Here is a 25,698-nt window from a genome sequence, read left to right on the forward strand (position 1 = left end):
CTGTAGTCATCGTGGCCGGAACCTGGGAAAAGTGCTGGGATTGTGGCCAGGGGAAGGGCTAGAGCATGGACATCGGCACTGCGAGGCAGGGCGAGAGCTGCAGTACGTGCTGCTGAGACAGCGAGATCACCTGGGTGCCCTCCTGAATCGGTACAGCCTGGCTGCCAGTCAAATGCACAAGTCAGCCCCCGGTAATTTAACATGAAACATCTTGTTCCGTGCTGATACATGCGGCACTAGGGCTGAAAGATGGTGTTCGCGTGGGGAGCTTTCTGCTTTGACAGGAGTCAAAAAAAAAAAAGAAATAAAAAAAATCAGGCAGGCTCTGCTCGGGCTGCTCTGGCTCACTGCTTTCCCCTGCACAGAGCTGGCTTGGAGAAACGTGGTGTGACTGTGACAGGCGTCACCGCGGCTGACTCCAGCAGGAGGAAGCTGGTTGACAAGGCAGATGCCATCGTAATGCGGTAGCTGCTGAGCCTTCAAAAGAGCAGAGACCCAGCTGGTTGGTGCAAATGCATCCGTGTGTGTGGTTATCTGTGGACAGGGAATTGCTTTGGAAGTGGCGAGGCACTTGGAACTGCTACGCGCAGTGTCTCGGCACTGAAATGATAGCAAGGAGTTATTTTTAAAATTCCGATTTCCCTCTTACTGGAGCGATTCAGAAGGAGCTTCCATTAAACAACATGAAGTTGGTGGAAGGAGGAGAAAGCTACTGCTGTTAGTTTGGTCCCAAAACTCGGATATTTTGGGAAGCTGAATCTTTTGGTAATTTAAACATTTTTTTTTAATGAACCAACCATATTCTGCAACAACTCAGATTTGAAGATTTGAAGAAACGATTCTGCTTTGAAGAACTCAAACCAGTTCATCTGCCCCAGGCTAGACCGGTGCCGGTGATGGGGCTTAACTTTCTGCCTGGATTCGTCAGTGCACATGAATGTTACTTGGCCCTGTTTGCTCAAATCCTCATGCAAACACCCCTTTGGGGAGCTGTGCCTTGGTGCCCTCTAGGAATTTGCTTGTGTACTTTTGGCTGGCTGAAGGAAACCACTGCTTGTATTGCCATGGGTAGGGAACACCAGGGGAATCCTGATCTCAGCAGCTCCCAGCTGCTGCTGTCATTTTACCAGTTGCGTTGCTTCGAGCTGTGCTGGGCACAACCAGGTTCCTGTGCTAGCAGCAACAGGAGGGCAAGACCTGGCTGCGCTGGTGGGAACCAAGCTTCAAAGGAGACTTGCAAGCCTCTGAGGGCAGGATGAGCGCTGTCTGCATGACAGAGAGGTGTCCAAAGGCGTTAATTTCTCCAAGGGGAAGCTGCTCTTGGAGTCTGACCCGAACTTGTGGGGCTGGAGGTGCCACGGGCTGAGGGAGGTGGCTGCAGGAGGGAGGCTGCATCAAAGGGCAGCTCCTCAGGGTGGAGAGCCCTGACAGCGCCGTGTAGCACTCGGGGCACCAACACCTTTCCTCTGAAGATTTTAAACCTGGGCCTTTCAGCTGAGGCTGGGCTGGGGGTGACTTGCTGGGAAGGTTTTTGGTGAGGAGCCCGCCGGTCCCTCCCAGTGACACGTGTGGCTTGGCCAACTCAGCCCACAGTCTTTGGGCTTCTCTGGCATGTATTTAAAGACATCGAACGTTTTTCCTTCTACACAGGCTGTCTAGAAAGAAATTTGTGTTTAAATACACATTTTGCCTGAGTTGATTAAAGAGCGCCGGCGTTTGCCTTGCACATTTATTAGAGGGAGACGCGTATCGATTGGATTTCTCCAATCCCACCGCAATAAGCGAGGTTTTGGTGTTTCAACACAACCCGACTTGTAATTAAATAACACGCAAGCCCTTCAACAACTCAGTGCGTGTCAGGGCTGGGAGCAAGGCGATGAAAAGGGAACATTAAACGTGGCTCAGGCTGAAAAAAGCCGTGACCAAACTGAGGGAGCTGCTTCCAGGATGAGGGAGCTGGAAATGTGTGGTGAGATGGGGGCAGCGCCCCTCAGGGTCCCCTCAGGGTCCCCTCAGGGTCCCCTCAGGGTCCCCTCAGGGTCCCCTCAGGGTCCCCTCAGGGTCCCCTCAGGGTCCCCTCAGGGTCCCCTGGCCGCGCGCCCCCTGCCGGCCGGGCGGTTCCTCCCCTGCCCTCCTCTCCCTCCCTGCGCTCCGGCCCCTTTAAAACGAGGAAGTCCCTCCCCTCTCCCCGCCTCCCCATTGGGCGCAGCGCCCGCGCGGCCGGGCGCCGATTGGCCGCGACGCCCTGAGGGGGCGGGGCGAAGGGGTAGGGGTGGTGCGGCGGGGGGCGGGGGGGGCGCGATCCTGTCCCGGCCGCGGCGGCGGCGGCGGGGGGGGGGGCAGGAGCCGGGACCGGGGCTGGGGGCGCGGAGCGGGGCCGGGGGTCGCCGCCCGCCGGGGGCCTCGCCATGAAGAGCCTCAAGTCCCGGCTGAGGAAGCACGAGGCCGTCATCGCGGGCAGCACGGTGCGTGGGGGCACTCAGCGGGGCGGGGGGGGCACGGGCTGCGAGCGGGGCTGGCGATTTGCTTTAGATTTTCTCTATTTTATTTCATTTCCCCCTATTTTATTTATTTTACCCCTTATTTTATTTAATTTCCCCCTGTTTTATTTATTTTACCCCCTATTTTATTTAATTTCCCCCTATTTTATTTAATTTCCCCCTATTTTATTTAATTTCCCCCTATTTTATTTAATTTACCCCCTATTTTATTAATTTCCCCCCATTTTATTTCATTTCTCATCTATTTTATTTAATTTCCCCCTCCTTTTATCAATTTCTCCCCCCTTTTACTTAATTTCTCCCCCTTTTATTTCGTTTCCCTCCCCCTTACTCTTTAATTTCCCCCCCATTTCATTTAACTTCCCCCCCTTACTCTTTAATTTTCCCCTTTATCGTTTCCTTTTCCCACATTTTCCCTTATTTCTCCTCCCCATGACCATACCCTCCATGAAGGCTCTGCCCGGTGCAGGGCACCCTCAGCCCCCTGCCCCCCCCCCCCCATGTGCCTGCACCTCCCCAAACCCCATTTGGGGTCATCCCACCCCATGCCCTGCCTGTGCCTGCCTCATCCTTTCAGGTTCCCTCAATTTTGGGGTGCCCACCTCGTGCCCCTTCACCCACTGGGTACCCCCCCATGCACCGTGACCCCCCCTCGTTGCTGCCTGGGCCCTGTCCCCAGCCCGCTGCTGGGCAGGGGGGGTGGCGTGAGGGCTCCTTGGGGTGCTGGCAGTCCCCAAAATGCTGCTGCTCTGCGTTTGGCTCAGAGCTGGCGGCGTGACTGGGAAACACCAGCCTGCCTGGGCACCTATGGGTGCTGGGGGGGTACCTGTGGGTGCTGGGGGGGGACCTGGCGGCTCCGACAGCTCCGCGTCCAGGAACCTGGCTGTGCTGGGGGTGATTCAGGAGTCTGTGATGATAATTGGCGATGCGTGGGCTGCCCCTGGTTCCTGCTGCTCGTTAGTGCTTCAGGTCTGCTTGGTAGCTCGGAGGAAGCCCACGGTAATTAGGCGGCAGCAGCCCCCGCGGAGGTGATGCAGGATCTGCCTGAAATAGGTGAGGAGATGCTTCACCTCGCGGCTGAGGGCTCCGCAGGCCTCCCTGTCACAGCGGGTTTGGTCAGGCTCAGCTCCTCCGAGATCTGAAATTATTCCCCAATGTGTCATCGGAAGCTGCTTTCACCGAGGTCCTTGAGGAGCTGCGTTCTGTACCCACGATGTACTGCACTTATCTATCTGGGACGTGTTTTGGCTGCACAGCTATCCACCAGGCACTCGGGATGGGAAAATAATTCCCATCCCAATGTGTGGGTGCTGGAGGGGGTGTGTGGATAGACCCCGGCCCTGCTGCTGGCACTGGGAGGGGGTGGGAGCGCTGCTGGAAACTGCTGGAAATTTCTGGGGAAAGAATGGTCCATTTTGGGAACTTCATCCCTCTCTGTCCCCACCCAGGGCTGTTTCCTGGGGATGTAGGGAGAAGCTCAGTCCCTTCATTGCGCTTCTGAGCTCTTCCTTCCAGGTTAAGGTAACGATTCCGTGCCCTGCGTTTTTCTGATGGTGATCTTTTGGGAGAGGCTCCATGTCCTGCCTCGTGATGGAGGAAAGCCATGAAAAGCAGCGGAGTAATTGCCGGTCCCACCATTATCCAGGCTGAAAAAGGAATTACCTGGTTTTGCCAGCTCCAGTTTGGCCGATGGGGCCTGGGAGATGATCGGAGCAGCCTGCTCAGCACCGTCAGTGCTCTGCGTGGTGAGACAGATGCTGCTTGTCCCTGACACCACTGTGGGGTGGGAGCTTTATGGCAGATCCCATACAAAGCCCACAAAGGCCTGAGGGCACGGTCCTTGCTCATGGTCGGGGGTGATGCCGCGCTCACCGGTAGCTACGTGTGCCAGGAGCGTGCTGGAAATGCCTGCAGCCTGGCTCTCCTGGAGGTTTCCTGGGGAAGGTGCCTGGGGAAGGACGTGTTTATTGTTCGGGGCAGCCCCTGCTGCCCCACACCTTCACTGCTCAGCTTTCCCTGGCGAGTTCCAGTCGCTGGGCGCTGCAGAGGAGGGTTGCCCGCTTCTTTCTTTGAAGTTTTTCTTGTTAAACCCACTTAGGAAGCAGCCACAAAGGGCTTCTGCTGGGCTCTGCGGGTGGCTGCGGAGCTGAATCCACACCACGAGCAGCTCCCCTGGGAGTGCTGCGCTCGGACACGGCGTGAGACGGGTGCCTGGGATGCACCTCGGGTAGTGTCAGTGCTGCATGGAGCCCTGCACGTAGTGAGAACAAGCAGATTAAAACCGTGCAGAAACTCCTATCAGTCCTTTCTCCTCCAGGAGAAGCGATTTATTTATTTTTAAATATATCCACAAAAGCTGAAGGTAGCGTGTAATTAGTGGAAGCTGTTTTGGAAAAAAAAAAAAAAAAGAGGTAGGCTTCTGAGCGCTTGTCTGGTGTGATGGTGTCTGATGGTTAAATTAACACCTGGCCAGCTCGTGTGGTTACAGCTGGACTTGTGTCAGTGCCTTGGTGCCCGTGGGGCTGCCGGGCTGGTAAATGGGTGATGTTCTCTGTGTCGGGGGGGATCCTGCTCGTCCCTGCTCTGCCCCCAGGGGGTGAGGTCCCACCGCCTGCCCTTCTCTGGGTGATGTCCTCTGTGGTGGAACTGCAGCTCACCTCAGCTTCCCAATTAATTGGCAGCACTCTGTGTGTACAGCAGAAAATACTTGTTAAAAACGGCTTGTAGCACCGAAGCAACGAAGGACTGAAGGGAAAAATTGGGGTGTTAAAGGACCTGTTTTTAACCCAAGCCCAGATGACTTCTCTGTTCAGCTTGTTACCTGAAATAAAGGCAGCTGCTGCTGCTGGCACACATCGGCCTGAAAACGAATGAGACTGATGGCTTTGTGTCACTGCTCTGCCCCGTGCACAGACAGAGCAGCTCTCGCCAGCCACGCTGATGACAGTGCTGGGGCTGGTCAGCAGAATTTTTCCAGCGTGGCTGCTGCTGGCCAGAGCGAAGTTTTTCCTCCCTGCTGCCCTGACCCCTGCGTGCAGCCTCGCACGGCTTTACAGTGCCGTCCTCGGGCAACGCAGCCAAGAATCAGCAGCGTTGTAATATTCAAATGTCAGCTCCTAGGCTGAATGCGGTTATTCTGTAGGGGATGTTTGGGTTCCGGGAAGCTTTATTAAGGCTCGTGCTAACGTGTGCATTCCTTGGAAAAACTTTGTGCTTCATTTGCATTTAGTTAAATAGAGCCATGTGCTCGCCTCTGTGATGTTTGCGGTCGGCGTGGAGAAACGCGAGCAGGGGGAGGAATGGCAATTTGTGGTTCAGCAAAAGCTGTGTGCTGCAGCCTGCGTACAGGTGCATTGTCATTTTCAGGCTGCTTTAGAAAGGAGTGTTCGTCAGTGCTTTATCACTTTGGAATGCAGTAATTAAAAAGAAAAGCTAAAAAACTGGATGCTCAGGGAGTTCCTGCATGAATGTCCTCGTCTGACCTGCAGACAAAATTCCTCAAACAAGGCCGAGGTCATCTTTTGACGAATCCATTTCGAGTTCATCTGACCTGCTGCTCAGATAGATATCATTAAATATTGATATTTTTTAGCAGGCTGATGGCACCTGATTGACTGGTACCATCCCAGCCTTCCATCACTGGGTGGTGACCGAACAGGGCTGAGTCAGTGGCGTGGTGTTCTTGGTGTTGTCTGATGCTTTGTTACAGGTGGGATTGTGCTTCCAAACCAGGGCTTTGCCACGAGTCCCGAGGAGAGCAGTGCCCAGCTGGCCTCCGACCTGGCCTCTGCTGTTTCGGAAGGGATGAGCCCGCTCCCCAGCCTCCTGTGACCCAGGCCACCAGGGCTCCCTGGCTCCCGTCCCCTTTGTGGGGACAGCTTTGGTGCTCTCCTTGGCCCTGGGGAGCAGCTCCTGGATGTAAGTGCAGGAGGCAGGGCCCTGTTGTGCTGTGAGCTGCTCTTACCAGGCTGTTTTGAGATGCAGCTGCTGAACCCCTGTTTTTTCTGGTTGCTTTTAGCAGTGCCCAAGCTGCTCTGTATCTCGAGGTGCAGAGATTGAGGGTGTATTATTGACAAAGTTATGTTAGGGTATGTGTCATGGGCAATGAGACGCCAGGAAGTTGCATTATTTAAAAATAAATAATATTTATTTTATTGTCATTTTAGCAGACTTAGCATCCTTCTGGAGTTGTGTGCAGAGTCCTTCGATGCTTCCACTGCAGCTCGCGTGCTGCTGTGCTCGATGCTGGTGGCTTTTCCCCCTACCCCAGAAGCCTCGTGGAAAGGAGAGAAGGTGGTTCTGCTGTTAGGGACCTAGTACCTGGCACAGCTTTAGAGCCCTTACGGCATTTTTGAGAAGAGTTTTTGACATGGTGCATGTCTTGGTAGAAGTAGGTTCAAATAATTGCTTGATACCTAGGATATGCTAACTTGTAGTGGGAATGAAAATGCCTTCAGAATTTGGTAAAATGTTTACGTTAAGGTTTTAGATAGCCACTATTTGTTTTCCATTAAGCTGCTCTGTTAGATGACTTTGTTACCTTAATTACAGGATGCAGTTATATTTAAACAAGTCATAAAACAACACGGCTGTTAATAAAAGATCTCAACATGAGCATTTTGAGAGAAGCGTGCAAACGGAGCAGTACTGGGAATGCTGTTGGGTTTGATCGCTATTTAGGCTAAGCCTCACCCATTTTGTAGCACTCAATAATTCTTCCATAGATGGAGAAATTGCAGCAAACGAGGTGATAACATAACGTGCTGCGTGTGGGAACCTGCTGGGTGAGACGAGCTCCGTGCTCAGGCTGGGTCTGTTCCTCCCCTCGTGCAGACTAAACAGCACATCTTCCTCCCGCAGTCCTAAACTCCAGAAGGCTTTTATATGAAAACACACGTGCTGATAAGCAAGATGGGCTTATAAAGTGCCGTGTTTTCCATTTTCCATTCCAGCTACACCTGATGAACGTCCCCCTCAAAGGCAGAGGGGAAGGTTAGGCTGTTAAAACTATTTTTAGGCTCTGTGGTTTTCAAATAAATCAACTTACTTCAAAGGCAATAGTCCTTTTGTGCCATGTGAAATCACAGGGCGTGTCTGTCTCAATGTTAATTTTAATCACAAATGTACTCTGACCTCTGTAAAATGAGCAGGAAGATGAAGTGTGCGTGCTGATAGGCGTGCTGTGCCAGCCCTGCTCTCCTCTCTGACGGGTGTGCATCTTCCGAGTAACTCTCCTGTATCAGCGGGCGCCTTCCTTTCCCTGCAGGAAAACTGCCTAGAGCCTCGACTGGGGAAGTGATTCTCTCGTGACAGAGGGCCCTAAAACTGATCATTTTTAGGTTATTATTATTTTTTTTTAATTTCTTGTAATTGCTATTTCTAAACAGTCTTCAGAGACATCAAAAATTGCAGTTTTATTTTCATAACTATTCATATAAAAGTATGATCTCTGTATTTTTTCTAGGGAGTTTATGGGAACATTCGTGTACGTGTGACCACTGGCTGTAAATAGTGGTGGCCGTGTTTTTGCCAGAGCTCTTTGCTCCTCGGGGCGTTATGCGCTTAACTCAAGCGCTAATGGCATTAGAGGATGTGCTCCCTCCCTATTTTTTTTTTTTCGTTAATAGGATTATCTGCCTAGCTCGGTGGTGACGGGAAGCTGTGTTCGCTTTCATGGGTTTATGTCAGCTTTCAGGCTGAAAGGTTTAAGAAGGGCTGTGAATTACAGCTGGTGTTTCAGAAGCAAGTTATGTGGCTGCTGCGCAGTCTGCGTGCTCTCTTTAAATGAGCTGTGCATTTACGCAGTCGGTTTGTGCAGCTCCGTGGGCAGAGGAGACTCAGGATGAGCAATTCCCGTTCCAGGTGGAAGTTTCCTGAGCAGTACTGCTGTCTCAGCAGCCAGTTAACTTGTCGTGCATCTGTTAGCTTTGTGGTAAGACTGTAATGTGCTGTGATGCACAAAGGGAAGAAAGCAGCGTTGCATCTGCCTCGCTTTCCAGCAGCTCACAGTTGGGACTTCTCATTTTGTTAGCATGCTGCCATCACCTGTGTTCTTGAATGCTGTGAATGGTTTTTAAACAAGGGCTTGAACAGATCAGGCCTTTCATGGCCTGGTCTATCTGATCAAAGGCTGCTAAAGGAAGCAAATTAAATCTTTCTCCTCCCGGCTTCGAGGTCCTAATGGTTTCCTTGTGCTGGGATGACACACGATCAGCTCTGCTCCTGCCCACCCAGCCCAGCAACTCTGTGTTTTTCCTATTAAAAAAAAAAAAAAAAAAGCCCACCACCACAACAGGAAAAAAACAGTATTTACTCCACACGGTTAAGGTGAGTGAAATGCAGTCTTAGTGTTTTTAAGTTGGTGGTGGCAACTGGCTGTCTTAGTGGTCTTACACACTCATAAATGTTTGTTATGCTATCATTAATCTACTATCTAAATAATTGAAAAAGTGAAAAATGCATGCTGTGGTCTTTGAGGGTCTATGGTCTTATTCCTTGACCTTTCTATAGGGGGGGAAAAAAAAACAGTAAGAGTATGGCCAGAGAACAAGCCAGCTGCCAGCCTGTTGTGTGCTCAAGTATTTTTTAGCCTCTTTCAGACCCAATTCAGTTTTCAGCTCAAGTTGTGTGGGGCTGGTGGTAATGTTGGTCTGCAATGGGGCAGCACTGCTGGTAACCTTGCTCGAGGTTTAGTTGGGGAAGGGACTGTTGGCCTTGTGCTAACATCACACGCAGGATGGGGACGGAGGGGACAAGCAGTGAAGTTTAGATGGATGCTGTTAGTTATTTCATAGCGTAGCAAAACATTTCACTACAGAGAAGCTGTAGTGAAAGGTATCTAAAGATGATATTGGGGAAGCTTAGAAGCATGATCCCATTGACATGCATGGAATAATTAGGGTGCTGCAGCCGTGCAAGGTGCCTGTAGCCCAGTGTTGCTCTCTCCTCTTGTGTATCAGGATTGCTAACAAAGCAATTTCTTTGCTCCAGATTTCCAGATTCCTCAGTGGGGTCGCTTGGGTAACAGTGGGTGAAGTAATAGCGTGCATCAGGGCCTCTTCCTGCTATTTTTCCTTTTTTTTTTTTTTTCTTAAGAGGGAGATGTCCAGTATCAGCAAGCTCATGTTTGCTAAGTATTCTGCTATTTATGTAACGATAAATATAGATTCTATTACAATTAACAGTTCTTAAATATTAGCTTTGCTGGTCGACAGCAGTGTACAAATATATATATATATATATATATATATATTTTAGCCTATCACTGCTGATAGTACCCTGTGCCCTTTCCTCTACCCTTGTTAGCACGGGAAGGCCAGCGTGGCTTCATGCAGACCCAACCTGGGGTGCCCGAGCACAAGTCCCTCTAGTGGCTGTTGTTCAGGCTCTCGCTGCTTTCTCGTCTTTAAATGCTTAATTGCAATGACAGGGCGAGGAACAGGCTTGTTTCTGAAGGCTGCAATCTCACAGCCTCACAGACTTTGGCTCTGTGCTGTGCCTTGTGCACTGTGTCATAAATAGTGGAGATGGGCGATGCTCGGGCTGGGGCTCTGCGGTGTGCCGTGCGGGGTGGTGCTGTGGGATGCTCCAGGTACTGCAGGACAAGGGCTGTGGAGAGGGAAAGTGGCTTGGTTTGTGAGCTGCTGAATGTCCCGTGAGATAAGGGACATTATTAGCTAGGCCCCGGTGGTGCGTCGGGCAGCTCGGCACCTCTGGAGCCCTGTGCTGGTGGTGTCTGGTGGGGCAAAACCAGGTCTGCCCTACCACACGTCGGTCACACTGACAGCACAATGTGAGTGCTTGTTAAGTGGTGACTTACTCTTTCTTTGCAATTAGCAGCATCGTCGCTTTAATAGATGCTTGTTTGCTGTATAAGCTCTTCAGGAATGAAAAGCAAAAAATTCCTGTGTCGAACTGCCACTGATAAAAGGCGAGCGAGGAAGCAAAGCTGGTGAGTGTTTTGGGAATCAGTCCCTGCTCAGCACAAATCTTCAAGAAAACTAAGAGCTTTAAGTGTGGTATGTGTGGGGTTTGTAGTCTCTGACCCCACGCTTGGATTTTCATTATTTTGCACCGTTCAAGCTCTCTGAGATGGAGCTGCCTCAGACAAAAATCCTGTCAGCATGGGTCTGGAGCCGGACTGTTTGCTGGGCCTGCTCGGTGCTGGTGGTGTGGTGGAAGTGAGCGGTGCTCCCCAGGAGCAGGATGTGCTTCGACAATCCTGGGTGGTGTGGACGAGGCCCTGGTGGGACGATCTTCAGCATCAAGGGGCCACAGGACAGGCACAGCCCTCAGGTCACTGGGAATGGCTGCAGGCAGGCAGAGAAACCTTTGGCTTGGGTACACCTGAGACGAGAGGTTTACCTGGGAGGCGCAGGCCTCCGTGTGGTTTCTCACCACACTCTGACTTCAGATTTTTTTTTTTTTTTTTTTTTTTTTTTGCTATTGCTGTCAGTTGTAAAGTGTGTGTATTTTTTCCCCAAGATGCTGCTTTTAGGCGAGGAGACAGACTTGGTTCTGGTCAGAAGACAACTTGTGAGAGGATGTGGTCACTGTGATGGTCACTCAGTGTTGTTGGAGCGCTTTTATCACACAGACACCAATTGCAGAGAAGTCTTGGGATGCTCTCATGAAACACATCAGAGTGATAAGGCAAAGGGCCGTTGCTCACAGCAAATAACATAGAATAGCTTAAACATTGCTGGGAGGGGGTGAATTTGTGCAAATACGAATAGATGTGACTTACCTGTAACAGCTTTTCTCAGAAGAGTCATTTATTTTAAGTTGCTTGCAGTCTTTCAAGCGTCCTACAGGGTGTGTGTGTGCGTGCGGTGTTTCTCGCTGTGCACCGTGTTTGTCTCCTGCAGACTAAACAGTGCATCGCTTGTAATGCTGACCTAGTCCTCTAAAAACGGCACTTGGGAGATCTCCTTTTAAATTTAAAACTTGTGAAAGGAGACTCGACATCCTCCCCGCTGTTAATCATGATGCTGTCTATTTAATGTTTTGACAGCCTCTGTGACTCTTCTCGTTTAACAAGTCGGGAGACAGGCTGGCAGCAGCAGTAAGCCGAAACCAGGTCCTGTTCAGAATGGTTCCATCGCTGTAAAAGGAGATTTTCTTTAAAGCACAGGCATGTGTGTTTTCTAATTTAAAATCGGTTACATTTCTGTCAAAATAGGATCACGCATTCCATCTGCTCCGCAGTTGTAGCTGTCTGAAGTCTGATCGCGGCTCTGGTTTTGGCGTTGTGGTGGAATGGGAAAAAATTACTCCTGCTAGTATTTCAGTCCTTCTGTGTTATTAGTGGGGGATAAGTATGGCTTTCCTTGATGTCAGTTGACGGTTAATTTGACTAACGTGTTTGTTATTTTAAAGTGAGTGTTTGTGTGTCTGCGAGCATAACACAGTAGTGAGCTCCGTGCGTGCTTGTCTCGTTTGTTAGCGTTGAACCCAACACGCATTACTCACGGCACGAGCACGCGGAGAATGTATTAATAGCGATTGCTTTCTATCGCCCGGCTATCAAGTAGTGGATTATCAGAAAATAGATCTGGGCTGATGAGACTGGCTGCATATCGCTTACAAGATATTCCGGAGCCGGGCAGTATTTACTGGTGAGACTTGCGGCTGGTGGAGTGCTGTGGGCTTGCTGGCAGGCGGCGGGACGCGCGTCCTCCTGAGGGATGAAGGCTGAGGAGGATCCTGAAGACGGAGAAAACATGCTGGGGGACCCAAGCTAAGAGAAGGATGACGGAACAAAATGAGCTCGGGGCGGCGGAGAGAATCCGTTCCTGAAAGTGGGAACCCGCTTGGCTCGCTGCTTTGAGCTGCGGCGGTTTGTAACTCGATGCGAGATAAATCGGTTGCTTTTGGCAGCAAGGAGCCGCGAGGTCTATGATGACTTGTTGGTTTTCTTGTGCAGCTAAAGACACGGTAGGTTTCTTAGGTTTCATATCACCGGCCGTGGTTTACAGCTGCAGAAATGCAGAAGCCTGAATTTTGTAGCCATTCCTTTTTAATTAATATGTCTTTAACAACACTAACTGCGGGGAAATTTCCTGAAATACAAAGTGCCCAGCTGGTACTCTTTGACTTTGTCAGTTTCCTATGATGTTATTTAGATATTATAATGAAAGAAAAATGTTTCTATTGAGATGATAGTAATTTAAAAACAAAACAAAAACAAAACAACAAAAAAAAGTCTTGTTAATCAGAAGACTCATGAAATGGGAAGAAAGAATTTATGGTAAGGGGTTGTGTGTACGTCTGAGTGAGCTTGTGCTAGCGGGCATGAGCTGTAAGTCTGCAGCTCGGAAATCTAAACCCAGCTGCAGACATGCAAGGCATCATCGCTTTCCTCTGAGGATGTGAAATTGTATAGTTTAAGGTATTTAAATAAAACATATAAAGTGGATGATAAAGTAGCTTATAGAGGAAACCTTGTCAGGCCTCTGAGGACAACTGCTCTGCCCCCTGGCAGTGCCTGTGGCTTTTACCCTGGCCAGCAGTGTCACCACTGCGGTGGCGTTGTCACGCCGGGCAGGCTTGGCTTTTAGACTAATGGGTGTGTGAATCGATTGGCAGTCGGTACTGCACGCCTCGGTGAGGAAACACCAGCGCGTGTGACTTCAGTAGCTGCCTGTCTTTATTACTTCACGTCACTTAGTAAGCATTGCGCTGAGTGAATTATTGCTGAGACTTCATGATTTCTCAGAATGTAAATGTGATTGCAGTACGGGAAACAAAGATAACTGCAGCTACAGCTCCATCATACAAACCATTCTACAGATGCAGAGCAGTGGCTGCGGTTGATTTTTTTTGTTCTTTATCAGTATTTTCTCCTTTACCTAGGTAAACCTGGCTTAGATGCAAGGGGAGAGACCTGGCCAACTGGCACTGGCTCTCCCTGCTGTGGATCTTCCAGATTCTGTTATATTAAACCTTGAAAAATCCTGTTTTCTGCTAATAGGGCAGTTGTAAGGAGAGGGTGGTTCTGCCTGGAACTTTTGTCCGTTTTTCTTCTATCAAAAGCTTTTTCAAAGCTGAGTCCTCGGCATCCAGCTTGGCTCTGAGGCTTGTCACAGACCTTCCTGAGCAGTGCAAAGCAATTGGAGAGGTTGGTTTGGTGTGGGGCAGCCCCAGCTTAGCGCTGCGGGGCAGATCCTAGCCTGGGGCCTGGAATTCCAAACTCGAAGTAAACAAGGAATAAGTGGGGGGTGACAGATGTCTGAGTTGGTGGTTATTTATAACTGACTGGCGCTTCCTTTGCGCGCTGCATAGCTTGGGGAATTGCAGGCAATTGGAAGCTGTGCACTTTGAATTTTTCGTGCGCAGCCCCCTAGGCGTCCATCCCTGGAACATCGCATGCTGAGCTAAACTGGCTCTGAACAACCCAGAGGAGTCAGAGAGCACTCAGCCCGCTTGCATATTTTTGGTGCATCTGTTTGGTGTTAGAGTCGGGACCCAGCGGAGCTAGCTGAGGTCTGATTTTAGGAATGGCCAGATGCAGCCAGTGGCACCAGTGAGGGCACTTCGGTGCCTGCATCAGCGGGCACGGATGCTGCCCGTGGGCAGCACTCAGCGCTCACTTCTGCCCAGTGCAGGGTTTGGTAAATGTGAACTTGGTTGAGAGAGGGCTAAACTGAGTGCGTGCCTTGCGTGTTGCTGAGTTCGTGAAAACTGAAGTCTGCTGCTGATTATGGTGTCGTAATCGTTGTTCTATTCAAGTGTCCCACAAAGTTTACGCTTGTCTGTTGTTCTTTGTGCTACCTTTACTATATAAGGGTTGACAGAGGGGGGGAAAAAATCATAGCAGCTGTGTTTTATCTGCCCACTTCCTTATGAAAGCATTTTTTTTGTGAATTCTGAGAAGCTTACGCTGAAGATGGTTATTTAGATTGGGAGCTGTTAGCAGCAGGATTTCTGGCTCTGTTATTGCGGTTCCTGGCCTGTCCGTTCCTGTATGGTGCATCTTGTTTATTGACTTGTGAGCTCTGAGACACAGGCAGGTATTAAATACATAGAAATGGAACAGTTGGCTGCTTTATTTGACTATCACAACTTAAATGACTGACGGTAAAGATGAACAAGAAACCCTTCCATTTTTCCTTTAGCCAGTGGAGTTAATTGCTTTGTTGGCACAAGAGAAGCGATGCCTCTTCCCCAAAGGGTGTGTGACAGCAGCATCCGTGAGGAGAGAGGGGAAAGCAGAGCTGCAGTGAAAAGGTAGCTGGTCTGTGCAGGGCAAACAGCTGATGGCTATCAGCAGATAAAACAGAACGGAAGGAAGTGTCTAAAAGCTGCTTAATACGAGAAACTGAAAACTTTGAGATTGCTTTAAATGTATAGGAAACTCCTGTGTGCGACTTTAGTTTTCAACCTGTTAGATGGAAGCCAGCAGGATGAGGAAAAGCAAAGTGCTTTTGTCCCCCAGTGTTCTGCTGTAAGGGTCAGAGAGACTTAACCAGGCTGGCTCGGAGCAGCGTGCTAACAGCCTGATTGAGATGCTGCAGTATGATTGCCTGTAAATAACTAAAGGTCTTGAGAGGCACAACCTGATACGTAAACAAAGATCCCTCTTCTTATTCCCTCCCCATCCCCACTGATAATATGAGATTCAGCCTCTTATTGATGTTCCTTTAGCAGATCGATGCTGTGCCACGGGCTGACCCGCTTTTCTAATTCTCTTTTATACAGCTGAATACAGACTGGAACAAGTACGATGACAGGTTAATGAAAGCAGCTGAAAGGGGTGATGTGGAAAAGGTTTCATCAATCCTTGCCAAAAAAGGAGTCTGTCCTACTAAGCTGGATGTCGAAGGGAGGTCTGCGTAAGTAACTTCCAGTTCTGCAGTGGTGGTGGGGAAGCTGGTGGAAGTAGCTCCATTCCCAGGTCTTGCTGCTGCTGTAAAAACTGCTAGGTCTATAAATCTATGGGACACACACTAGTAGATTCTAGCCTCATCTATGCTAGTCTTGCATAAGCTTTTAATCAGGAATTGAACAAAGAAAATTACATAGCTCTTACGCTGAAGTGGAGAATGGAAAAAAGGAAGCCTTTTTGAGCAGAAATCTGAACTGAGGGTTGATCTGGGAATATAAAGGTCTAGCAGTGGGGATGGGCTTGAAGTATGTAATCTAGCCATCTTTGGCAGAGGTATATGGTTAAATTCCTGATCTTTTTCTGTGTAGATGACTTATTCATGCAAATCAACAGGGATTGCCCCCAATTAATAGAAAGAAATATCGCCAAGCACTCCTACTTTGTTTATTTGAAGCATTCTGAAATGCTAAGTTTTGCCAATCTGTAGTTGATATTTTTAGAGCAATTAAAACTCAATTTAAGAAGGCTACTGTAGGCAGTGTTCTTTAACAGACTAGCTTGATTAATATCTAAAATAAGCACAGTCAAGAGTAAAGATAAATAAATTCACTAGATGATGAACTCAGCCATAATCTGTAGTAGTGTTCAAATGCTTTGAATGAAGTGTTATTAGAGCTACCAGATGTAATGAGAGTTGTGTGGCAGGCTAAATCTCACCTTCCCAAGCTCCTGGTTCTTTAGAACATATTACATTAGTTACCCCTAATGCTTTTGTAAAACAGACTCAAGCTATTGACTTCTGACCTGCCTTTCTTCTCATCTTTTCTGCTGCGATGTTTAATGTTCTGACAGTTACTTTGAAATGACACGTATAGGAATACTTGGCAGGGTGGCATATGTCTTGCAAACTGCTGACGACTTAGCTTATTTGCATTTTCAGCACTGGGGATCTATTCTTGTCTCTTCTAAATCCAGAGATAGCTTGGCATAAAATAAATGTTTTAGAGCTTGGTGTTACGTTTGTCTGGTTCTTGAAGTTAAGAGTGACTCTGAGTACTGACAGGTACAGCTTGCAATGACAGGGGTACAGGAAAGATGAACTTTCCTTTTTCCTTCATTACTTAAAGGCTCGATAGCCACCTGGATTACAGTGGTTCTGAAAATGTTTGGTTTGATCCTGCTCATCATAGCTAGTTTCTGAAAGGTGCTTTTTTTGAGGTGCTGCACCCATCCCCAGCCGCCATGGAATGCCAGATAGCTCAAATGGCAATTTCTCACAAAGAGCCTTTACTTTGGCAAGAGCATACATTTAAATACTCACGCCCAAATGGGGGGAAAGAAAGGCAAGTGTAGGTATTCTACTTGAGTCAATGATTCCAGGTAAATATTGACTACTTCTCAGGAAAGTTGTATTGTTCCTTAAAGTGAAATTTGCAGAACCGGATTTGGACATTGTACAAAGTTGAGTTTGTACAGTATAATGCTTTGAAAATACAATTATTTGCTTTGACTTTCCTGGTTAATACCGCTATTTTTGTGTATGAAACAGTTGTGCTTAAAGTTTTTTTTTCTGTGTTTAGATTCCATGTTGTAGCGTCAAAGGGAAACCTAGACTGTTTGAACACCATCCTTATTCACGGAGTTGATATCACAGCCACTGATGCTGCAGGTATGCTTCATCTCGTCAAGTGTTCAGGTGCAATTTGCAGAAGTTCCCGTCTCAGTTTTCACTTTGGTTTAGGGTTAAGCTAAGCTGCAGGGTTCTTTAGTGTTTCCTGGGGTTGGCAAAACAAAACAAACACACTTAACTGTAAGGTCTATTTCAGCCAGGCTATATCTGCTTGAGAAGAACAGTGTGAGAACTGTTTCAAATGAATGTATTAATTTAAATAGCAAGTGTGTTACACTGAGTGTTGGTAAGTACTGCGCACAATGAGGCTATGACTTCAGTGGCATGGAAGGTGTTTGCGCACCTGTGTTGAGTCCTCAAAACTTCAGAGCACCTCTCTGCTACCTTCTTAGTTTGCATACGTGATATCAAAGTTTATGCAAAGATGTTGTGAAACAGGCAGTTAAAATGGGTGCTAATTTTGCCTCAGATTGTTCATCTCACAATTTAACTTGGTAAATGAATATTCTCTTGTTTTCAGCTTCATTACAGAAATATTCTAGCCTCCTTTCATATGACAGATTTCTTTTTTAAAACTCCTATACCATTTCTCACTATTCATGAATTCTTGGATGCAGTTTCCCTTAAAATAAGTAAAAATCACTGTTTAGCAAATAGCAAAGTGTATGCAAGAGAGATGACAGTTACAAAACTGCCAGAAATGTCCCTCCTCACCTCCCCCCAAAAAATGCATGTTCAAAATAGATCCCGAACTGACATTGATATTTCTTTTTAGGTAGAAACGCATTGCACCTAGCTGCGAAATATGGACACGCTTTATGTCTGCAAAAGCTGTTGCAGGTACTGAAAGATATAACTTGTCCTTTGTTACGGTTTTTATTCTTTGGGTGGAGTGTGGGGGAAGGTGCTCTTAAATATACTGGTTTGAAATTGAGATACTTTAAATGCAATCTGAAGCCTATTTGATAACCCAGGTTACTTATTTTAACAGTACAATTGTCCAACAGAAAATGTGGACCTTCAAGGAAGAACTGCTCTTCATGATGCAGGTAGAAGGTTTTGCTTTTCTGGTGACTGTAATACGAAGTCTTTAATGATAACTCTCAGATGTGCCTAATTATTTTTAACTTCCACTGCTATATGTTGTAATGCCACTTGTCCTCAATAACAAGCTTGTTAACAGACTTAGAGGATGTAGGTCTATAATTCTCTTCCGATGCCTGTGAATTGTCTAGTAAAATCTTAAGTATTATGAAGAGTGTTCCAGAGCAATGATGTTTAGTAAGTTAACTTCACTCTGTGGATTTTGTGAATCTTCATTATGCTGTGCAGTGTCTTAAAGCAGTGTCTGAGTTTATGTGTGCCTTCGGGACTGCTGTAAGAGAGCAAGTCACGTAGCCTTCTCATGCTTTAACTTGCATGAATTTTTGTGAAGCCAGTGCAGTGCTTAGAGTTTCATGAAGGTGTTGTTCAGCAATATAACCTGCTTTTTCCTCCTTCTCTTGAAAGCTATGTCAGATTGTTCCTCCAGCATACAGCTCCTGTGTGATCATGGGGCCTCAGTGAATGCAAAAGATGGAGTAAGTTGTTGCTTAGACCTCTCTCCCATACAAGCCCTACTGGAGCTCTTGTGCTTTCTTTGCTTCCCCTGCCTTTCCTTATTTCCTTCCCTCTTTCCCTCTTCAGGATGGGAGGACACCGCTGGTGCTGGCCACTCAGATGTGTCGTCCCACAGTTTGTCAGCTTCTAATAGACAGAGGAGCAGATGTTAATGCCAGGGACAAACAAAACAGGTAAGGCATGCAGAGGGTTGTCAGAACACTTGCTCACAGTTAAAGGGTAGAAGGCTGTCCATTAGCTTTCAGGCTACAGAAAAATGTTAAATTCAGCAGGAAAAAACTCTGACCTGGGACTTAGTCCAGAAGTAATGTTACAATTCAATAATTCAAACAAAATTGGCTTTTCTTATTGCTTGTTTTTGCACCTAAAATACCTGTAGACTTGTGTGGAAAGTATTGCATGCTGCTGCCAGCAGGGAAATGGTGGTTGGCTGCTTTAAAGATTTCTGTGCACAGCTGCAACTTGCTCTCTTTGGGATCCATATGTAAAATGGGTCATGACAGAAGTGGTACTTGAGTCTCACTGGGGCTTCCAAGGGACCTGAGGGTCCAGAACTGTTTTATTCATTATACATGGAGGAGTGGGTGGGGGGACTTTCTAACTGAGCTACTCCTGCCTGTTATTTCTTGGAGGACGGCTGCCTGGTGGTCAGTGGACATGAGGCTGCTGTGAGACAGAGCACAGGCGCTTGCATTGCATGTCCTGAAGCTGGCAAGTGTGTGTTTGGGAGGCAGTGCCAGGGCTCCCAAGCACTCACTCAAACTTTGTCTTTATTTTTGTCTTGTGTGTGTTGTGTCTATTGATGTTTGTATGTAAATAGAGTAAGCCAAAAATCGCATGAGATTTCTAAACAGCTGGGTGGTGCTCTCAAAGGCAGCGGGCTTATGCTGGGCTTCAGGGAAGTGCTGCTGTTAGTGTTGTTTTGCTTTTTGACAAATATTTAAATGTTGGCTAAATGACTTTTAAAATGTAGTCTCCTCTCTTGAGAGAGGAAATGTTCCTTCACTCAGCTTTCCATGATCAGAGATAAGTGTACAAAGGATTTATATCTGTGAGTGCTCCTTTGAAAGCACACGATCCCAGCGTCTCTGAATGCAATCTTTCTCCCCATCCTCAGGACTGCCCTAATGTTAGGCTGTGAATATGGCTGCAAGGACGCGGTAGAAGTTTTGCTCAAAAATGGTGCAGATGTTAGTTTGGTCGATGGCCTTGGTCATGACTGTGCTTACTATGCCAGAATCGGTGACAATATTGACATTTTGACTTTAATAAAAGCTGCCATTGAGGATTCCGGCAAAGGTATGAAGAACACGCTGTTACTGCTTGCTATTACTCCTTCATTTGGGTTGTGTCTTCCCCAGGTTATGTCTTTGTGTGGCTGTGGGATGGCTGTAGTGCTTTAAACCAAAAGGTGATACCCACCCTGCATAGGAGGGTAAAGAAGGGTTATGCTTCTTTGTTTGCTTGTGTTTAGTAAAACTTAAAGTTAATGCAGGCTGTGACATCATGAGATAAAGGGTATTAGTGTTGATGAACCTTTTGTATTGCAGTATTGATCATAGGAGTGATTTAGCCTCATTTATGGGAGAAGCTTTGTACTTGTGAAATGCTTCCTGTTTTGGATTAATGGGGTGCGGGGTGGGAAGGAAGGAGAGAACGACTATTTCTTGAAACGTCCTTCCAAGAAAGAAACATAAGTAGATTAACTAGGTATGCCTTGCATGAATCTGAATGAAATGCTTTTTTTTTTAACTTCCTATTTCATGTTGCTTTTTATTTTTAGGAAGAGATACCATGAAGAAAGGGCAGTCTGAACAAAAGGTAAGTCTTATTGAGTTGTGTTTTAACTGACCCAACAACGTTTTTCAAGGTGTTCTTAACTCAAATGTTTGGTGTATGTTGCAGAAAGGTTGCAGATTTGTGGTGTAAATCTTACTGATTTTTTTTTTTTTGATCTTTGGTACTGTGAAATAATCAGCTTTGTTTGCTGGCGTGTAAAGGTGATTCATGAGTAAAACTGTCTTTTGTGAGCTACATCCCTAGGAAATTTGTGCTTGTTTCCCATCCCTAGGAAACTTGTACTCTCTCTATGTTGCAGTTGTATGAAACTGAAAGAGGTGAGGTGTAAGCTGTTCACTCTCGACTGCCAAAATTCAGCACACAGCTGGTACTGTTGAGAGAGTGGCTAATACTGCACAGGGATGCAAAACTGATTCAGTATTTTTGAGTTGACTTCAAACATAGCATGGAGAAGATTCCATCTATAATTAGATAGTGTTTGTATTTCTATATGAAAAATATTTTATTTGCATATTTGGGGTTTGAGCTTTGACAAGCATCCTGTTTTCTGTCTGGACGAGATTGTGGGTGGTCTACTTATTGAGAAGCGGTCTGTCAAAGTTTGAACGCTCAGTGGTATTGCCCCCCAGTGGAAGCTGAAAAGGGAGTTGTGAGAGCAGCCTACTGTCCCCAGAAATGGATGTTGTCAGGCTGCAACAGGAATAAAAATTAACGCTTTGAATGTTGCAATAACAGATGTCTAATATGTCACAAAAGTGGAATCGGCTGCATGCACAGGAAGAGGTGAATGTCAGGCTGTATCAGAAGGAACATAACGCTCAGGTAAGCAAGAAGGATTTCTACAACTACATGTTCCCATGTGCATAATGAACCAGGCATATTAAAGACAAGATGTGATTGTAAATAAGCATTAGCAATTCCATGAAGAAAGGTCACAGATATTGCTGTTTACTTAAAACTTAATTGTGTGAGTATGTAAAGTGGCAATTACGCAGATAAGCTATAAAGTTTTGCAAGAAAATAAAAATTTATATAATGAATACTTGGGAGCCTCTTCACGTCAACCCTTCCCATCTCTTAATCTTGTGTCTACTGCTTTCACCTGCAGTAAGATCATAGTGTCACGAAACACAAAGGTGTAACATTCTCAGGAGATATGTGCTTGTATTCCTTAAAAATAACTTGTATCATAATTGTTTTATTAACTGGTATTCGTTTTTTTTGTCATCTTACTGTGTCAATACAGTTCTCAAAAAGGTAAGTAAAACTTCAAGCTGTGGGGAACAAACCGTGGAGAAATTGAGACTTTCATTTTGAAATCCTTTGTCTTAAAAGAATAAGGATCTCTAAATGAAACCTGTCTGCTTTGAGCTAAAGTGGTTACCTCAGGTGGTTATCTAGCAGTGGTTACACAGCCTTTGTTTGGATGTAAGCGCTGGACTGATTGAAGGCCCAAGACCCACAGTATAGTTCTCATGCGTTGGATTCATATGCATTACCAGGGTGAGTCTTGGGGTTGCTGGAACACTTGTCCATTTAAAGGTTGCTGCACTTCATGCCAGTGAGGTTTTTTCATTACAGCTTTGGCTGTGGTGGTTGGGTTTCTTGGACTGTATTAGTACTAGTTACTTTTACACGTTAGCAGACAGTAGGTAAGCAGCCTCTTTAGTGCTGTCAGCACTGAAAGTAATCTTACCCTGCAAATACTCCCCAAACCTTTATTTAAACTTATGTCAGAATGGCCTATTAGAGACACAAATCTGGAAGACTTTGAAATGTGCTTTTCTAAACTCAAGAATGATGGAGACCTAAAGTGAGGCCTCAGTATCACTGGGACTTAGGCAAGGCTTGATGCGTCTTTAATGGCTGTTAAAATTGTTGGTGTAAATTCATTAGCTTTCCTCATGTGAGTGTAGTGTATTTATCGCTTTATTTTGTTGCCTTTTTTTTTTTTTTTTAAAGGAATTGGAGTTAGAAAATCAAGATTTGAAGGATAGAATGAGAGAAGTACAAGAGGAGCAAAGGATGTTGCTGGATAGAATTAGTGGGCTACAACTACAATTAAATGAGGTAAACTCAGTATTCCCTGCTTTACTGTAAATATTTCTGTATGTGTTGCTGTCATTTTGTTCTGCAATGGCCTGCAGTCTATAGTAATACTCAACATGTGAGGAGATATTACAGCTTCATCCACTGATCCTCATAAAGTTGAGCAATAGCATTTATAGCTATACTTAATGTAATTGGAACCATGAGGTATTGTGGTATATTGTAATTTGGAAAGTAAACTCAATCTGCCATTTAAATGTAGGTGTTGTGTACAGGTACTTACAGCCACTGCTTATTTTCCAGTTGTTAGTTTAAATGGAAAATGAGTGAAAACTCTTCAGTTGGCAAAAGTGGGTGGGGAAAGGGTTTTCAATATAGGATCACTCTCTGAAATTTGAATTCCCATTTCATACCAGCCCCCTCCCATACCCTGAACAAACCACGTCCCCTCAACCAAACCATTCCTTCTGTTTACTATTCACACTCAAAAATCAGCATTTTTTAACTGAAAAACTCTACTCTTCCACCTCAATGGCATATGGTCTAGATAACTGAAAAGGTTTCTATTTGCTTAGTATGTATGTCATGAGATACTGTTTTGACAAACATCCTTATTTTTTCCTGTTGGCAGAGGTGAGGTGGTAAATGTGAGGGGAACAGTGTATCAGAAGCATGTAGTATTAGAAACTGGGATAGACTCATCAACTAATGAACTGTGTATACGCCCCTTGAAAATATTATTTTAAAAATGATTTGTGGGGGGATTTTTGTTATTTTTGCAGGAGCAAATGTTTGCAGATGATCTTGAAATTGAGGTATGATTATATCGCCTAAGTGTAAGAGAACTGTGAAATAGGGGAAATGTATATTGCATTTAAGAAATAGTATTTAAAACTATAGAGAAAAGCGATGTATAAATGCTAAACAAAATATCTAGTAATATGTTCTCAGTTCATACAGCTGTATAGCATTTGTAATACTGCAACTAATATATTCTAATTCCTATCTCACCTCTAAAACAGACTTAATGTTGTAAGTATCTGTTTAAGTAGTGACTTTCATCAACGCAAGGCTAATAAACGTGCAATCTAGTTTATTCTCATGGTGTTGGTACATGTTCCCTTGACTCTTTCTCTGAGACTGTCCTTGTAGATGAGCAGCTTTGTAGAAGAATTTTAAAGTGAAGAATTCAAGGATTTTTTCAATGCTGATTTTGGTTGAAGTTCTCCCTAAACTACTTTTTTAAAGTTGCTTGAGATTTTATGAATCTGGTCATTCCTGTGGCCTTGGCTATTTGGCACTTTTTATTCTCTTTCAGAAAGATGAATTGAAGAAAATCCTAGCTACCAAGGAAAAACAGCAGGAAGAAAGCTTAAGAACTATCGAAGCTCTGAAAGCTAAACTCAAATATTATGAAGTACGTTGACTGATTTGAAATGTAGTAAGATGCTTGATATTTACTGTAATAAATACTTAAAGAACTTAGAATTGTTGAAAGGGTTATCTAATTTGAAAAGCTTTCTCTGCTCTTTGATCCATAGCTTAAATATGGAAAAAAATTGATGTAAGCTTTATTTTTTGTATTTCCCACTGTTTGCTTTTAGGTTGACTTTGTGACATCTGGAAGTAACTTTGGAAATAGTAAGTATAGTTCTTAAATGTGCTATGCATGATGCAGTGTTAGAAAACAAAGTGTGTGTGTTTGTTTTTTTTTCCCTTTTCCTGTTGTTTTAACTATAGACAAACATAATGTGATTTTCCACACTGTAGACCTCAGAAGGCAGGCAGCTGGGCCCAGTTGTGTTTGTACCTGAGTTCTAGGGCATTATTGATCACTCTTACTCACACGTGATTGTGGTCTCGTGAAATCTGGGTTGTAACTCTGGTATGTCTTCTAAGAGCATGAAAAACAAGCTAAGCAAGGTCTCTGCTCCAGAGTCTTTCCATTCTTCATTAACAGTGCTCTGGCTCATGTCTGTGAATTGCTTCTGCTGAACACGAAAGCTATGGTCATCATGAGGGCTTGCTGTAGGCAAGCTGAAGCACAACTTTAAATGCAGTACCTCAGCCTACACTTCTGCTAGAAATAATTCCATTTCCAGAAACTGAAGTCTTTTACATTTAACTCTGAATACTTAAATACCAACCTACATAACACAGTTGCATTGAAGAGAATAAAATTAGGAAGGAAAAACATAGCTCTTGTGATTTGTGTTATTGTTTTTAAACAGACTAAATGCTATTTGCTTTGAAAATACAGGAAAAGAAGATTTATTACTTAAGCAAGGTCAAGTGTTTGCTGTGGAGTCACAGGTAATAAATATTTTCTCTAAGCAAAATTCTAAGGTAGTTATGCTTGGGAAGGCTAAATATGCTCGTAAATATATGTATATTAACCTGTTTCTGACAACAAAATTTTATATACTAGGCTTGCTATGTTTTTTTTAACTGGTGGTGCCCTCTAGAGTTATGTTTGTGAAATGGCTTTAAATACTGTGAGGATATCAGTACTGAATGGCTTGTAATGGGCATTTTTAAACCGAATCAGCACATTGCTGGGTTAGCAGTCACACTTCCAAGTATAACTGGTTTTTCATCTCCATAACTTTTTCCTGCTTTAAATTCAGTTACAATTCATAAGACTTTATTTTCCAGCCAACTTAACAATTTCCTGCCAATTTTGTTTGCTGATAGCTAGCAGCCTTCAAAAATCACCCAGCCAAAGACCCAAACCCTGTCCACAATAAGTGGCTTTAAGCTAATCGTGTCAGGAAGTGACCTGAAAGTAGTAAGTACTTGCAGCACAACTGAGTTCCCCAGAGCAGGTCTGTGCCATGTAATGAGCATAGTGCCTGGTAGCAAAGTGATGGTTGGCAGTGAAGACCTCATAGCAGAACAGCAAAAGTTTTTTTTTTTTTTTTTTTTTTTTAAATATCCTTTATTGGACAGAGAATAAAATAGCTGTTTTCTTCCGTCCTTTCTGAGAAGGAGGTCCTGTTAATCATGACATACTCAGTCTCTTCCAATTCCTTTTTAATGTTGTTTTCATGTGCTTGAGGGAGGGGACACTCTTACTAAATCCAATTTCTTTGAGCAGATGTATGATTAAATATGAATAATGAGGGAAAATAATGAATGTACTGTAGCTGCATTTTAATGTCAGTAGTGTCTGATGACTGGGAAAAAATAACTAGAATTATAATCAATTTTTATTGTTGAAAGCTGAAATATGGATTTTATAGTATGGGCGGGAATAGAATAGTGTATTTAAA

At 45.3% G+C, this 25,698-nt stretch overlaps 1 protein-coding gene across 3 annotated transcripts in view; it reads left to right on the top strand.

Moving 5' to 3' along the window:
* Positions 1 to 2,352: 2,352 nt before the first annotated feature.
* The window catches only part of UACA (uveal autoantigen with coiled-coil domains and ankyrin repeats), a 30,535-nt gene continuing 7,189 nt past the window's right edge, over positions 2,353 to 25,698 (top strand). The window contains exons 1-15 of one of the 3 annotated variants that reach the window (XM_084532674.1): positions 2,353 to 2,465; positions 15,201 to 15,334; positions 16,908 to 16,996; positions 17,733 to 17,797; positions 17,949 to 18,006; positions 18,467 to 18,537; positions 18,644 to 18,750; positions 19,695 to 19,876; positions 20,361 to 20,398; positions 21,113 to 21,199; positions 22,340 to 22,447; positions 23,209 to 23,241; positions 23,745 to 23,843; positions 24,031 to 24,067; positions 24,687 to 24,739. In XM_084532674.1, the coding sequence (XP_084388800.1) occupies positions 2,409 to 2,465; positions 15,201 to 15,334; positions 16,908 to 16,996; positions 17,733 to 17,797; positions 17,949 to 18,006; positions 18,467 to 18,537; positions 18,644 to 18,750; positions 19,695 to 19,876; positions 20,361 to 20,398; positions 21,113 to 21,199; positions 22,340 to 22,447; positions 23,209 to 23,241; positions 23,745 to 23,843; positions 24,031 to 24,067; positions 24,687 to 24,739 (1,218 nt within the window). In that variant the 5' untranslated portion in view covers positions 2,353 to 2,408. Of the gene's footprint in view, positions 2,466 to 12,088; positions 12,438 to 15,200; positions 15,335 to 16,907; positions 16,997 to 17,732; positions 17,798 to 17,948; positions 18,007 to 18,466; positions 18,538 to 18,643; positions 18,751 to 19,694; positions 19,877 to 20,360; positions 20,399 to 21,112; positions 21,200 to 22,339; positions 22,448 to 23,208; positions 23,242 to 23,744; positions 23,844 to 24,030; positions 24,068 to 24,686; positions 24,740 to 25,698 lie in introns of those variants that run through there. The other 2 variants (XM_084532675.1, XM_084532676.1) reach the window with 2 other exon arrangements.

Source organism: Aythya ferina (genome assembly GCF_964211825.1).
Source record: "Aythya ferina genome assembly, chromosome: 11".
NCBI lineage: Eukaryota > Metazoa > Chordata > Aves > Anseriformes > Anatidae > Aythya > Aythya ferina.